This window comes from Colossoma macropomum, unplaced genomic scaffold (assembly GCF_904425465.1).
Source record: "Colossoma macropomum unplaced genomic scaffold, Colossoma_macropomum, whole genome shotgun sequence".
Lineage (NCBI taxonomy): Eukaryota > Metazoa > Chordata > Actinopteri > Characiformes > Serrasalmidae > Colossoma > Colossoma macropomum.
This window is the reverse complement of record NW_023494789.1, coordinates 25,194,701-25,210,956: the sequence shown is the minus strand read 5'-3', so window position 1 is coordinate 25,210,956 and position 16,256 is coordinate 25,194,701. Positions and strand designations below refer to the sequence as shown.

The window sequence follows — 16,256 nt, the reverse complement described above, 5'->3', positions numbered from 1 at the left end:
TTAATTGAAAAGACAAAACATTTGATTTTGTTTTCTGTGGTTAAGATTAGGGTTACATTTAGTGTTAGACTTAAAAAGAAATCTTAATACATATAGATATATGCAAATAGGGGCATATTAGTGGGACATATTAGTATTACATAGAGGTATATGTGCAAAGTTTTAGACACCTGAGAAAATTACAATTAAGCTGCTGTTCATTTAGGCAAAAATTATGAATATTAAAAATAACTAACAACTAATATTAATACAATAAGTAAATGCTGTGTCAAATGTGTGTCAGTGTGTGTGTTTAACCATTTCCAGACCTCTCTTCATGGAAGCCCAGTATTTGTAGTTACCCTCTACTACCTGGGTTGACTAACTAGTACTTCATCATGTCAACTCAAGTGTGCTGCTGATGGAATTTAACAAATCTATGTGGTGGCTGGGGGAGCTTTTTACAGTATTTATGTTCAACACAAACAAAGATTAATGGCTCTAAGCAATGTGCTTTAGTGCTTAAGAGTTTTGCACAGTACTGTATATAATACATATAGGATATGTTAGGTAGTACATATGGGTACTTACATATTTGTAACACATATGAGACACACAGTTGAGACAGGGTGAGGAGTATAAGAATAAATTATGTCCCAGTATACATTTCTGAGCGTGTCCTGGATATTGTCAGTACTTAAAGAACGCTGTGCAACCACATGTTCCATTACACAAAGAGCCTAATTAATCCTGTTTAATTGACTTAGTGCTGTACAGTGTGTGAAACATGAATAAAAGTCACTGTGCTCAGAGCTTCTCATAGTATTTTTAAATGTGGCAGTACTGGTTATTATGAAACTTCATAGTAACACTTATGTTCTCATAAAAGACATTATATTTTCGTCATACCGCCCACCACAATTACGTATACAAATGGGACCTATCATTACATAGATGTACATACATATATACAAAATACATGTTGGACAAATGTATGATCCCACATTTTGACACTGTATAAAACCAAGTGTGTCTGTGCACATGTGCATTTTTATAAAGCACTTTCTGCATTGAGAACATTCAGAGTGCAGAACGTTTGCTTCATTTCATTTCACCGCGTGAACCCTTTTTTTCAATGTATAATTGATCTGATAATTATTGTTTCAGCACAGATGCAGAAAGAGTGCCATAAATCTTAAGTGATGCATACAAGACTCCCTTTTAGTAGCTGCACTGCTGTAAATGGTCTCCAACCAGGTGACTACTGTTACCTCCAAAGGTTCTGACAGCAGGAAAGTGCACAGGCAGGCCACGTTCTGGAGGATTTTTTTTCTTCCCTCTTTTCCCTTTTTGAGTGTTCCCTCTCTCTTCGCTCACTATGTGTTTCTCACTTTTCCCTCTCAAATGGCTAAATGTGCCTCCCCCCTCCCCTTCTGCCTCCTTCTCCTGTGTGAGACTGAAAGGTAGGGGTGTGGGTGAGTGTGTGCACCTGCGGAAGCTGAGGTTGGAAACGGTTGGACGTGTGCTTTAAGCCAGCTCCTTTTTTGACTGGTCCGTGCTGCTCACCCCACTGGGCTGAGGTACAGCCTCTTGGCCGGTGTGTCTTAGACCCGCCCCGGGGTGTGTGTCCTGTCTGACTCGCCTCACACTTACACACCGTCAGCCCAAAAAACTCCAGCGCTGCTTTTAATTAATCAAGTCCTCAAAGAAAACCATTCATACTTCTTTTTTTTCCTCTTACTGTAAGCAGGGCGATTTTCTTTCAAGCACCGTGTATGAAGAATGACTTATGAAGTCTCCTACACTTAGCCTGATGTGTAAAGGGAAGGTGTTTTTTAATTTATTTTTTTGATGAATATATATTTATTTATCTTTCTATTTATTTATTTAAATCCAGGCCACCACTGCCACTCCATTCTTTTCACCTTTTTTCCCCCTCTATTTTCCACAAAATTCACTTCACAATTTAATGGCGTTTTTTATCTTAAATGTATAATTTTTAAAAAATTCACCTGTTTGATTGTCATATAACTAATTTTCTATTTTTCTCCTCTATGTGGGTATGAGCCGGTTCTGTCTGCTTTATAGGCTGGCTCTAAGAAATGGGAAGTTATTGAGTATGCAGGCAGAGATGAATCATCTCCTGGCTTCACTGAGCATTGCGTGTCCCTGTCTGGTTTTATTTTAGTGACCCTCAGTGCTCAGGATATTCTGTTCGGGCCGGACGAGTCCTGACATTCCACTCAGCTCTCCCTGGGCCAGAGGAGCCCAGAGGCTTCCAGATTAATCCTGAACATGGAGATATCTTTAAACACACTCAGCCTTTCTCAAATAACCTGTGTTAACACATAACACAACAACCCCACTCGCTTGTATGTAGAGACCCTCATGGAGACCTTCCACATATATAATACTAGTAAATCTAGTATTAAAACTACTTTATAATAGTATTAACTAAACACCATGCATTTTTGTTCAATAGGTCAAGTTTTTGGGGACAACAAGAAGTTAATAAATGAAAATTGTTGCACTTCGGTTATCTATTTAATCATTTCTTGTCAGATTTTCTCCTTCGATGAGTTTTATTTTTTACTTTATTCTCAGTGTTACGTAACTTCCTCAATTACAGAATCGTCTGTGGGTCTGTTTTTCATTTTAGACACCTCTAAAATGAAAGAAGGCTTCCTTTTGGCTTTTTGCAAATTATTTGAAACTAGGGATGGTTTGATACCACTTTTTCTCTTCAGGTCCCTATACTTATATTAAGTATTGATCAAAATGAATCCCAATTTTCTTCTTTGAAAACTGGAAAAAAACTTTAACATGATCTGTTTTTAAATGAAGCACTTCAGGTACGATTAGCATCTAAAAGTAGACCATCGTGCTCAGACTACTCAAACACTCTGCTACCCCACAGGAAGACATAAACAGCTCGATTTGTTTCAGGATTGGAACAGATTCATACATTGATTCTAAACTTTTGAGTGGCAGTTCTAAACTTTTGAATGATCTTTTCTCTCAAGTTATTTTTGGTTTTCATATTGTGATCTACACATGTTCCAGACCAGTCCATAGTATTTGATGTTTCCACAAAGTTCTTGAGTGAAAATGGCTGGAGTGTGTCTTTGGTTTCACTTAAAAGCCTACTACAGCAACTCTCCGCTCATAAAGAAACCCGTCCATTGAGGATGTGGGGGTGCGGTGCTGTGTGCTGTGTGTGTCAGGCACTCTGTCACAGGCTTTAGTCTGGGTCAGGAGAAGTTTAGTTTGGCTTGGCGCTGGGACCGGGCCGAACACTGCACCCTCTGTAAATTCGGTTGGAGTTAAAGCTTTCTTTTTTTTTTTTTCTCCCCTCCCTCAAAGCCAGTAACTCTTCCTTGCCAGCTGCACCTGGCCGGGCATTTGCCGGATTGCCAAAGCCACTACACACACACCTCAACCTAGTCTCACACACATTGCATATACACACACAGGCACACTCTTAACCGCAAGCACCATAAGCCAACAGCTTTTTATCTTTAAAGAAACCCCAGTCAGAGAGCTACACCCCTGTAGAATATACACCACCTCTGGCCCAGGATAATTACACTGGAATTGCTCTCCATCAGGCAATATATCGCGGCTTTGCATGTCGTTAGCCCTGTTCTGTGGCTGCCTCATTTAGCCGCACGCTGAATTGATTGCCCTGGGCTTGGAGGGTTTAGAAGCTTAATGTCGGTGGAGGAGGTGATAGAAGAATGCGCCCGGAGAACACACAGAGAGGGGACAGTAACGGCATCTCACACACACACTAACGGTTCCGTACGCACAAGCCACGTTTCATGGATTGATTGGACCATGATGAATGGCCATGTTGAACATCGACTCACTTTGGTCCTCCTCCATTCATGGCCGGGAAAGCGGCAGCGTCAACATTAGCTTTCCGCACACTGTTGCATCAGCTGTTAAAATGTGTTTGGGCAAAAACAGACGACACTATGCTAGTCACGTACTCATTCAGACCCCTTTGTTTACTGCAAATTAAACACATACATGACAGACAACATAAATACAGTGCGGATGTTGGTGTGTGTGTTTAGCTAGTTATGTTTAGCTAACTGACTGTGAGTGCCATTAATCATTTTTACTTAAACTGGTGATCTTGGTGGTGTATGTTGGGTTTCTTTCGTTTTCAGGACAAAATGGTCCTGACTTGGTAGGAATGTCAGAAGAAAACAGGGCTATCCTACAGGCTAAGGACTAATATAATTGGTCCTGACTTTGTTACAAGTTTTATTTTTTTGAACTTCAAGGGTTCTTATTGGTTACTGAGGTAAAGGTTAGGGTTAGATTAAGGATTATGCTAAGAAAAATACATACATGTAGATCATTGCTGTTGGGATAAAACCTTGTATCTCCATTCCAGTTGTTTTTTGTGTTTTTATATCATTTGAAAATACATGCTGATCTTTATATACTTTATATATCCATAATGAATAGATTAATGGAAATGGTTCAAAAGTACTTACAAAAAGTATTTTTACATCAACTTCCATTCTAAGTTTTAAATATTTTTACTTCCTCCTGAAAAGTTTGGCAGGTTTTGTTCAGACAGCAGCAACATAAAATACGTACAATACATATGGGACAAATTCGTTACCCCATGCAGTTCTATAAAAAGCAGTATGTGTTAATATTGTGTCTTAGAATAGTGTCTTTGGGTCAGGTTGGATCACTCAGTTGGCCTGGCCAACCTTTCCTCAGAAACCAGGCAGCTGATTTTTTTGCTTTCTCCACAGTGTCGACTCAAATTTAAATGCTGCGTGCAGCAGTACCACGTGACTGTGGGCTAGCTGTGTGTGCATGTCTTGCTCTCTTAATTAATTAACAACAGCCGGCTGTTTGCTTAATTGAGACATCTAGTAAGTTCCGTTCGGGGATGAGCTCAGTAGCTAAACTCACAGCTCATACTTGGGGCTTTGAAATTAGAGGTTTAACATAGCTGAAGACCACTCATTTGAGTCAGTGTCAGTGCTATGGCTACATATTAATCTTTTTTCATTTTGTCTTTCAGCTCTTCCTCCCAAACCGGCCAAACCCATGACTCCTGTGAACAGCAATGGTGTGAAGGAGGCTGCAAGCAGCTCATTACAGGAAGCAGAGTGGTACTGGGGAGACATATCAAGGTAAGGTCCCTTTCTCTCTTTCCTTTTTCCAACAGACAGTGTTTTCTGCATAAATTACATTCATTTATTTTGCTTTTTATTCATATGTAAAGTAAACTTAATTAAAAAGGCTACAAAGGAATGAAAAAGCAGTTTTATTAATGAAAAGTCAGTCTTTTGAATAGGACCTTAATCTTAATTACCCAGGACCAAACTAGTAACTGAGTTAAAAGGTTTTCCCTAAAACCTAAAAACCTATAAAACCAAGCGTGTTGGCAATGACTGGTGCAGAAGAGCAAAGGAAACAGCAGGTTTTTAAACCACTATTTATAATTGTCATTACCGCTGTAGTAATGCAGCGATCATGAATTCTTATGCCTGATGCCAGTTTTTTTACAGCCAAGTCCCTTGTTTACTTTTACTTGATTAGCCTTTTTTATAAGCCAGAAGCTCACGTTGTGTTAAGTACACAAAGCAGACTAGACTAGCATATTTACAATACTTTCTGTTAGGTTATTTGCTCTTCAATGAGACAAACTTGCATTTAAATGCATAACTGAAAAGTTGCTTGTTTAAATAACACAAAATAAAGTGCTGCAACAAAATAAAGAAGCAGCTGGCTATTTAGTACAATGAGTCATGAATAATTATTCAACAACTATAGCTGTAGCATTCTAATACAGCTTGAAAGCATTTAATTGCATCATAAAATTGCAACAAAGATCGGCCAAAAGAAAAACAATAAATAAACTGATTACATGTTTAGATTAAAAATCTTGGCCAGTTTGAATCTTGGCTGATTGTGATTGTGCTTCCCTAGTTGAAATGTTTTCTAGTATTGTATTGGTTCTAGGTCTGTTTAAGCTTATAACGCAGGACTGGTCAAAATATTCAGCTGAACATCCCTAGTTATTCACCAGTGTCTGAGATGCAGACTGCATCAGGTGACGGGTTTATGGAGTCATGAGATCCGAACGAGATAGAGATAAAAGGCTCCCCAGGTTTCCATGGCGCAGTCTGTCTCTCTGTGTGAAGAAGAAACAATTCCATTCTCTCTCCCTCCTCCCTCGTTCCTCCACCACCCCTCCTGATCTCCCCTGCTGGGCTAGTCTCCCAGCACACTGCTGTGTCATGCTCTTCATCGTGCCCTCTGCCTTCACTTACTCTGCTGCTCGGCCACAGGCCTACACTCTGTGAATAAGAGAATAGGAGTCTTAAAGTGAGAGTCTGGCAAAAAAATGAATCTCCACAATTTTCCCCAAGTGATCAGCCAAGACAAGTTTGGTGTCCAAAGTTTGCTCCTTTAGTTTTGCACTGGAACTACAAGGCTACCAAGTAATGGAAGCTTATGACCGCTAATTAGTGAACTGCATGCCTAAATCATCACACACTTACCTCAAACCACGGCGAGTTGTTAAGTAATCTCGAACAGACTTGCTTATGTGGTTTCTGACACTGTATGACATACTGTTATCTATAAAAGTGGAAAAATGTACGTCGCATAGATAAAAATAGTAGTAGCAGTCATGTTGAAGCCTGAACTATTGCTTTAACAGAGGGCCGTGGCTGCTGGATGGAATGCTGTTTTCATGAGCCAGTAAAACTTATTTTATTCCTCTCTTCCGTTCTCCCCCCTCCCCACCCTTCTTAGAGACATGGCTGCTTGGCAGCTGCTGTAGATTAAAGCTGAAGCGTAAGAGGGAGTGGGGAGGAGACAAACTGAGAGAAAAGAAAAGAAAAAAAGAGGTGCGTTTTAGCCACATAGGATAGGGATAGAGTAGCCTAAATCGGCAAAATGTCAAACAGTCCTGCCCATTTCCAAGCAAGCCCCATAAAACTCTCAGGTTTTAGCAGATTAGAGCGCTGCTTAGTGACCGACTTTATCCCCGTTTGATGTCGACCGTGTAGAAATGCGGCTAAGGTGCTCTAAGAATCAGGCAGACATCTGAGACCACTGCAGATCCCCCTCAACACCCGCAGCAGTGAAGGACTGAGCTCCCTGTGCAAACCTTTAGCCTCTTTTAGTTTGACCTGAAATCTAAGCTATTCTCAGAGTCTGGCTAGTTTGAGAGGTAAAGTCAGAAGTAATCAGTCTGCTCAGGCATGAACCACTGAAAGTCATAGTTGACTATAAACACACACATGCTGTAATTTTCTTTCATTTCTCACTTGGTGGTGAAATTGTGGTGAAAGTATGGATTCTGAAGTTCAAACAGGGTATTTTTCCTTTTTTGAATTTGCTTAAAGTTATCATTTTTTGCCATATTGCTAGCATCCTTCGACATCAAAACAAACTGGAAGTGCAGATTTTAACCCAGCTGTGTCTGGGATTTCCTGGCAGTTTTCAAAACTTTAAGTCATACTAAACTCTGAACATAACAGAGATTTTGGAACATGGCGTTGGGGCTAGCAGACGCCATCATGCTAATAGGCCTAACTCTCACAGAGAAAAAGGGAAACCCTAACGCAGAATCTATGGTGCATGATCGTCATTTTACCAAAGAGTGGTTCTCACCCAACTTCATCTTACATAGTCTGTTCTGTCTGTGTTTTGGCCCAGGGTTGTACTTCATGCTCTGATTGCTCAAATTATTTGACGCTTGCCCTGTTCACAATACATTACCCTCTAAAATAGGCCAACCCCAACTTTTCTCTGCCTTGTGCACCACAGCCTAAAAAGAGCAGGCATATTAGTGCAGAGCCTCTGTTCCAGACTGGCTAAATGGGCTCCAGGAGACTGTGGGCTTAAAGTTTCCTCCACACTGCTGCTGATGAGGTGGAAGCAATGTTGTGTCATACCGTCTTTACCTCAGCTGCCCAGAGCAGGCTAAATATACCCCCTCCCGAGAGCGCTGGGTGTAAGGTCAGCTGAGCTCTGGCATGACCGGACTGGCCAGGGCAAGGCTGCCCATCAGGGTCCAGACAGTGAGGGGGTGAGACTGGGAGAAGAAGGTGGGGGGCTAGAGCCCTCTCAGACAAACTGGGGAAGAAGAGGGCAAGTCCTTGAATCTGTCCACCCTCGCCCATCTAGAACTGATAGGCATGTAAATCTCGACCTCAGTTTAATTAGATTATGATTCTTTAGGAAACGATTCATTGCATCATGAAGTCTCACATTTCATCACAATTTGTGATGTGAAAAGTATTTTAGCACATTTCAGATTTTTTTTCTAAAATGCAATGAATGTACAAATGTGACTGGAGGAACTATTTACACAGTGGTATAATATAGATAATTAAACAACAAGGCAAGCTGATTTTTGAGGTTGGCAGTATGAACCGTAGTCTGAAAATCTTACTTTAGCTAAAAAATAAGCACATATTTTGAAATATTTGAATATCATTGTGGTTAATTATAATTAATTCTTGTTCAAAAATTGATGCAAATGAACGGGCCAGTTTCAATTCAACGTAATGATGCATCAGTGCATTTTCATTCTCCTACTTTTTAAACACACCAGACTGTCTGCATGAGCTAGAGAAACGTCAGTTAGCGAGTGGGAGTCGCAGACAGGGTTAAGAAAGGTAAACTGTTCTGAGATGTCTCACTTGCTCCCAGACGGCAGCAGCAGACCGCACGGTCACAGGCTGGTGCCTCTGCCCTCTGCCAGACCAAACACACACGTCTGACTGGGCCAACGGCAGCCAGCGATCTTGCTTTCATGTCAGTGATGGGGCACAGGGCAGAAGAGGACTGGCTTTTACCTGTAATTGCTAATTTGTCAGTGCAAGCTCTTGACATATCGTATGTGCCCTAACCCAGCTGCATTGCCCCCCTCTCTCTCTTTCTCTCTCTTTCTTTCTCCCTTTCCCTCCATGCTTCCCCATTTTTTGCCATGCAGGGAAGAGGTGAATGACAAATTGCGAGACATGCCAGACGGAACTTTCCTGGTACGGGATGCCTCTACAAAGATGCAGGGAGATTACACACTAACTCTAAGGTAACATCTACTAAAATATCCCTTATCCAAATATCTTGAACTATTTGGCTCTATTTGGATTCATCATCTAATACAGGCTCATTTGTTTCTTTTAGGAAAGGTGGCAACAATAAGCTAATAAAGATCTACCACCGCGATGGCAAGTATGGTTTCTCGGAACCTCTCACCTTCAGCTCAGTGGTGGAGCTCATCAGTCACTACAGACACGAGTCTCTGGCTCAGTACAACACAAAACTGGACGTCAAGCTCATGTACCCCATCTCCCGCTACCAGCAGGTACATACCGTAGCCTATCCATTTCTTTACTAATTCCATGCCTTTACCTGCAGTCTGTCCCTTTGTCTTTCTCTCCCTCTTTTTTGCCCCTCCTCACCCATGGCCTTGCTCAAAGAGTCTGTTTGCTCAATGAACACCATGGCTTGTTGCGAACGAAAGTGCCGAGGCAGCAGGATGTTCGTGGCATGAAATATTACTGTGCTTATTTGCCACTGCAGTGCACTCCGTAAATAATTGCACACATCCACAATGTCGAAAGGCCATCCAGGCATTTATTCGGGTTTTTTTTTTCCTTCTTTTCCTTGCTCCGTGCCCTCCCTGTTTCTTTCTGAGGCACTCAGGTGCTCATTATTTAGGGGGTTACACAAAAATACATCCTCGAGAGGCACTGGATTCAGAGATTTTTATTAATGATTCCTAGAAGGACAAAACTCAAGGCACAGTCTGTAAGCAGAATCTACAGCAAGCAGTGTATTTTCCTTGAACCCCAGCATTTCCTCAGCACTTCATATCACTAAATCTTCCTCTTCCCCCTTTCTTAGGATCAGCTGGTTAAAGAAGACAACATCGACGCTGTTGGGAAGAAACTCCAGGAATATCACAATCAATATCAGGAGAAGAGCAAAGAGTATGATAGACTGTATGAGGAGTACACAAAGACCTCACAGGTAAAAAAACAAATCAGGAGAAGATCAGAATGTAACCCCTTAAATATCCAGGCTTATTATATCCTAAGACCACATATTTAGCAACTACCTGAAAAACAATGTCAACTGGATATATAAGGATGCTGGCCATTGAAGGGGTTAAATCACAAAACACTTTATTTGCCAGTAAATGATGTGATCATAAACTGTACAGCTGTGTTTGGAATTTATCTTGGGATAAGATCATTAAACACATAATATTTAACAAGTGACAAAAAGTACATCTTAGATAATCGGCCTCATTAGTTTGAATGCAGAAAACTCTACAAGCAGTAAACTCAGCCAGACTTGGGCAGCATAACCTGCATTCAACACTGAAAAGGCCTTTTGACCAGCCAGCTGATCTGTCAGTGGGGAAGTATTGAGTGCATTGATTTTTCTTTGCCTTCGATTGCAGGAGATTCAGATGAAGCGCACCGCAATAGAAGCCTTCAATGAGACCATCAAGATATTCGAAGAGCAGTGTCACACGCAGGAGCGCTACAGCAAGGAGTATATCGAGCGCTTCCGCAGAGAGGGCAACGACAAGGAGATCGAAAGGTACGCTCCAACTAGAATAATCAGTCTTAATGGTCCAGGCTGCAGCCAAGGTCACCCTTCATTTTGTGAAACGTCTGAAGTGCCAGTTAGGCCGTGCGGTGTACTTAAGCACTTCATTTTCTCATCAGGATCATGATGAACTACGCCAAACTCAAGTCACGTCTCGGCGAGATCCACGACAGCAAGATCCGCCTGGAGCAGGACCTGAAGACACAAGCTCTGGACAACAGAGAGACAGACAAAAAGATGAACAGCTTAAAGCCAGATCTCATCCAGCTGAGGAAAATCAGAGACCAGTATCTTGTGTAAGCAAACACTGCTTTTATTTCACGTAGCTCAGGACGAGTTGTACTTGTAAGTTATTCCTTCTTCATTTATTTCTGTCTTCCTTCCTTGCAGCTGGCTCAACCACAAAGGTGTACGACAGAAACGAATAAACGACTGGCTGGGCATCAAAAACGAGAACACAGATGAGTAAGTTCATCAAGAGAGAATGTTCTTGCAGTTTCCTCCCTCATTTTTTTATATTTCTTTTATATTGCTTTTGGGTCACTTCACTTGGGTCTCTACTGGAGTTCATGAGACATTCGCATAGTCGGCATGTTCTGCAACTTTTAACCGAATAAACAGTTTGACCTTCTTGCAGACTATCAGTTTTGTACTAGCATTTCTGGAATATAACCCTGCTGTGTTCTCTCCACCTTTTTTTGGGTCCAGCGCTTACTTTGTGAGTGAAGAAGACGAGAACCTGCCACACTATGATGAAAAGAGCTGGTTTGTTGGGGACCTGAATCGCACACAGGCTGAAGACCTGCTTTTAGGAAAGCCTGATGGAGCCTTCCTCATCCGTGAGAGCAGCAAGAAGGGCTGCTACGCCTGCTCTGTAGTGTAAGTAGCCACTGGGCTTACAAAACATATGCATCTCTGCCGGGGGATGTGCCTGTAATACCTCTGTATTGTGCTTTGTAAAACCTCTGTCATAGATGGGACAAAGCCAGTCAGTATGATTGCTGTATCATTTAATTTATCTGGTTTCTGAAGGTTTAAATGCTCAGTTTGGTGGAAGATCAAATTGAAACAATTTTGTCCTCGCCTCAAAATGTAGTCGATCAGCCAAGACAGGATGGGTCTATTTCTTTAGCTTTGTGCTGGACCTTAAAGGCTAATGCAGCTAACTTGTACTGGAAGCTTATGCTTTACTAATTAACATCATTCATCTACATGAGGCTGCTTTTAGTTGGTAAGCAATCTCAGATAGACTTGCATATTGGTTTCCAACTGCTAACTATATGGCATATTGTTAGCAGTGATCTTGAATTTAATCTATATTTTTGTCTGAACACGTCTTGGCTGATCTGTGTTTGAAGTAAGATTATGTAAAACTTTATCTTTAACTCAGTCACCTATAGACGACAACAGAATAGACTGCATTGTTTTTTTGACCAGCTGAGGCACTACCTTTGTGTTTACATTTGCATGTAGTCATTGAGCAGACATGAATAGAAGCCGAAGTGATAGAAAGTCCAGGAGATACTGGAAGAATCTATAACCTAAAACACAAGCACCATGCCACAGCTTCAGCTAGTTAAATAAAGTGTAAGTGTAGACATTGAGAACAGTGAATTTATTGCATAGTGAATTGTGTTACTATATGTTCTTTAAGTGACCTCCAGTTTTGAAGGAGTTGAATAGTAAAATCAATTCTTCTCTCTCTCTCTCTTCTCTCTACAGTGTTGACGGTGAGGTGAAGCACTGTGTGATCTACAGCACGCCCCGTGGTTACGGCTTTGCCGAGCCTTACAACCTGTACAGCACTCTCAAAGACCTTGTTCTGCACTATCACCAGACCTCGCTGGTCCAGCACAACGACTCGCTTAACGTGCGGCTGGCCTACCCCGTGTACGCACAGATGCCCTCAGGCCCCCGCAGATGAGGCTCCGCCTGCCCAAACACAACCTACCTACACACCAACGAAAAAAAACACGCCGTCACAGAAAACGAAACAAAAACAACAAAAAAAACACAACAAACACTTGCTGCAACACACACGTCAGCCACCTTGGAGTTCTATATTTTTACTAGAACAATTTGGAGGGCATTCTTTCTAAAGACTGCTTGATTTGCACAAGGAAGTTTTAAATGTTTGTGAATGTGAAAAAAAAAGAAGGAAGCAGAAGAGGCGAGTTTCAGGTGACCCGCGCTGCTACCTAAACTCCAGCTGGGACTTTTTACACGCTCCGTATGAATCTTTTTTTTTTCCACTCACCTTTTTTTGTTTTTTGTTTTTTTTTTCATTGTCATTCAGTTGTGCTTTGTTTTGTCTCATCCTTCTTTACTAAATGCAAGGCAGGAAAATGTTTCTCTCTTTCGCTCTTTCTCTCTCTCTCTCTCTCTCTGTGTGTGTGTGTGTTGAAAAAGCAAAAACTATGTAGCAAACGGACGCCTGACACTTTCCAGAGTGTTTCTCACAGTGACTGCTGCTGAACAAGGGATTGTGGGATGGGACGGGACAGGACTGGGGGTGGGAGGGACAAGTTGAGAGGGCACAAGTGAAAATGTGTTGTAGTCTTAAAAAAAAAAAGCTTGCTTTCATACCAACCTTAGAGGAGAGCTGTTCACTTTTGTTTGTTTTCTTGCTGGATCTGCTCTTTATTCTTTATTCTTTATTTTTTTAATCCTTTCTGAGTAGTAAAGGTGTCGTTCAAGTCCATTGCAGAGACCAAAGTTGGCATGGGGAGGAAAGTCCCATTTAGTTTTTATTTTATTTCTTTGTTCTGTTGACTTGTTTTAATGAGAGTGAGAGGAAAGCAAATGCTTATGCTAATAAATTGTTTGCTAACCACACATGAAATAGAGTTTGGGCCTGTGTCCTGTGCTGAAGTCTTTTTTTTACCAAAATCGCATGCACAGATACAGTCGATATGAAGCACTTATTTAATATGGAAAATAAATACTAACTACAGCTGCACGTTTTATACGCCAAATTAAAACCACGAAACGTGAACAAAAACTCGAAAGTGAAACCCCGAGACACTATTTGATGTGTGGTTTTAAAATAATATGGATTCTATATGCTAATGTCTTTTTTTTTTAAGAAACTTGGACTTTGTGTATTTGTTAACCAGACATTCAGAAATAAGCTTTGAATTGCTCAGTGTACAACAAGCAGAAGCAGCGGTTCAGTGATGAGAAAGACGTTTTTAGGCTATGAAAACTTGAAGAAAGTGCAATCCAACATTGTATTGATAGTATGTTAGCGGTCTAAGAGAGATGCACGAAATAAGCTCAGATGCACCAGTGAGCGATAATCACGTGCACCAAGACCCGTTTGAATTTTGTTTCTTTTTCCTTTGAGAAGATGCTCATCTTTCTGCCAGGTGCTATTAGAGAGGAAATAGACAACATTCAACCATTTGGCAACCTGTTTGGTTTTCCTGTCGCACAATAAAACCTTTTCAAAAATCAAACTTGACAGTTTCGCAGCGATATGCACAATGACTACATCAGCTCCATCACTCCCTGTTATGACTGGACTTGAGGTGCTCAAGCATGCAGCGTTTGAGTGTCTCTTTCTCTCTGCTCTGTTGCTTGAGAGTTTCTGGAAGAGTAGTTTTTTTTTCCTCCTGCATAATCCAGGCTCTTGTTTTAAGGCCCCCGCTGACAGACGCTTTAACCACAGGCTGATTTACTGCCTTTTAACAAGCACAGGGCAGCTGGTGGGCCTCGACTTGTCCTATTGATGGAACATTTCTCCAGTTTTTTCACATGCTGTGTGGGCAGGTGAAGAAGTAACTGGGGTAATTTGTCTAATACCCCTTTATTAATTCTATGCATTGTGGCCACATCCACTTATTTGATTCAGAAACAAATGCACAGACAGTATTCCTCTTTTCTCGGGTATTTCAAGAATTATTGGTCACTCTAAAAGTCAGAAAAAGCTTCAGAAACTGAGTTAGGGCACAAAGCCGGAGTGCTATGCAAGCTTTGTCCAGCTTGATTTTGGTTAAGTGCTTGTGCAGCCAATGTGGTTGGATCAGGTTGGGCGTTTTCATAAAACTGGATTAATATCTTCATCACATGGGTCATGAAGTCAGCAGATCCCTGCACTCCTCAGTGCTTGGACTTTACCTGTCTTTACCTCTCCGCATCCTCGCTGTATGGCTGAGTTCAGCGTCCAGAGCGCCTGAGAGAAGCCACGTGCCCTCATGACTTGGACTAGAAATTGAAGCATAGTTTTCGTTCTCTCTCTCTCTCTCTGCCCTCTTCATTTCAGCCTTGCTGCTGGCTTGCACCATGGCAACTGCCGCAAGAGCATCTGAGCTCCTCCTGAATCCGTTTTTGTGACTCTTGGTGGGGAATAATTGGCTGGGGAAAGAGCAGCAATGGTCCTTCCCGATGCACAGTAGGAGTCTGGAGCCTGGGCAGATGAATGTCTCCTTTCCCTGCCTGCTCTCTTCACTTTGCACGACAGGCCTTTGTCCACCACCATACTTCACTTTCAACTTATGAACCCCCTTCTCGGCTAATATTTGGTTTCCTCTTCTGGACAAATAGCGGCAGCCCTGTCAATAAGAATAGAGTCTGCATTTCTTGATTTTCTGTAAGACCTTGTTAGACTGCTTATTATGTCTATCTCTCTCTCTTTTTAACCTTCCTTCTTCTAAGATCCAGATTGTTCATTTAACCTGGATCCCCGAGGGGTCCTCTCTCTATTACTTGAACTATAGCATTGCTCACTGTTGAATGTCTTTATATTGCATATATACATATATTAAAGAAGAGGAAATCCCTTTTATGACAGGAGTTGATTGAGGTTGAGATATATGTACACGTTTGTACGCATTTATTCAGAGACACAGAACTTTTTTTTCTCTTTAAGGGGTTTGCTTTAACTAAAACTATGACTGTTTATTGGATCCTGCTGTCCAATATTGCACACATCATTTTTGAAGAGACTTTTTAGAGTAACGTACAAGGCCGGCAACTGACGTGTTTCATGTCGTACAACTCATCCCATGTTCGTACGTGACATTTACTGAAGAATTGTTTGGACTGGGTTGTAAATTTTCCTTTTATTTGTGATTATCACTACTTTCCCAGGCATTGAGACCAAAGATTTGAGTTTGATTTACTTTCTCCTAGCTAGTGATAGTTTTGAGGGGAGTATTTTCCTTGATTTATTTTTTTGTTTGTTTTTTCCATCCATTGCCTTGCTTCCATGCGAACTCAAGTCGCTTTCTTGATTGGGTTTTCATTGCTAGATCTTTATTTGTCTGATGACATACTGGCAACCTTGACTATTATTGTCAATATTATTAATGGGGTTTGTGTTCTCCAGCATTTAGCATGTGCTTATACAACAGCATGGATGTGATGGGATGAATTCTTGAATTCTTGCCATTCAAAAATTGTTCAAGATTCATTTGCCTGCACAAATGATATGAGCTTTTGACCAGCCCCTTAGTGATATTCAAGCCAGTCAACTAAAACTGAGGTCAATCTGAGTTGATAACTTTTCACTTTTTAGGAAGCGCTTGATAGTTTTCCGTGTGCCATTGATGTGCTTTCTCATTTCAACTGTAATTTGACTGTTCAGTCACCGACACAGCGATGTCCGATGTTCGTCTCTCTTTTTGCTTTCCAGAACATGAGCGTATGTTCGGAATCGT

At 41.3% G+C, this 16,256-nt stretch overlaps 1 protein-coding gene across 3 annotated transcripts in view; it reads left to right on the top strand.

The window, feature by feature from the left end:
• Positions 1 to 12,644, top strand: part of pik3r3b (phosphoinositide-3-kinase, regulatory subunit 3b (gamma)) — a 228,380-nt gene extending 215,736 nt beyond the window's left edge. For all 3 annotated transcript variants that reach the window (XM_036570646.1, XM_036570647.1, XM_036570648.1), the window contains 9 exons: positions 5,033 to 5,144; positions 8,966 to 9,064; positions 9,160 to 9,340; positions 9,883 to 10,008; positions 10,445 to 10,587; positions 10,716 to 10,892; positions 10,987 to 11,061; positions 11,305 to 11,475; positions 12,319 to 12,644. In XM_036570646.1, the coding sequence (XP_036426539.1) occupies positions 5,033 to 5,144; positions 8,966 to 9,064; positions 9,160 to 9,340; positions 9,883 to 10,008; positions 10,445 to 10,587; positions 10,716 to 10,892; positions 10,987 to 11,061; positions 11,305 to 11,475; positions 12,319 to 12,520 (1,286 nt within the window). In that variant the 3' untranslated portion in view covers positions 12,521 to 12,644. The remainder of the gene's footprint in view (positions 1 to 5,032; positions 5,145 to 8,965; positions 9,065 to 9,159; positions 9,341 to 9,882; positions 10,009 to 10,444; positions 10,588 to 10,715; positions 10,893 to 10,986; positions 11,062 to 11,304; positions 11,476 to 12,318) is intronic.
• The last annotated feature ends 3,612 nt before the right edge of the window (positions 12,645 to 16,256 follow it).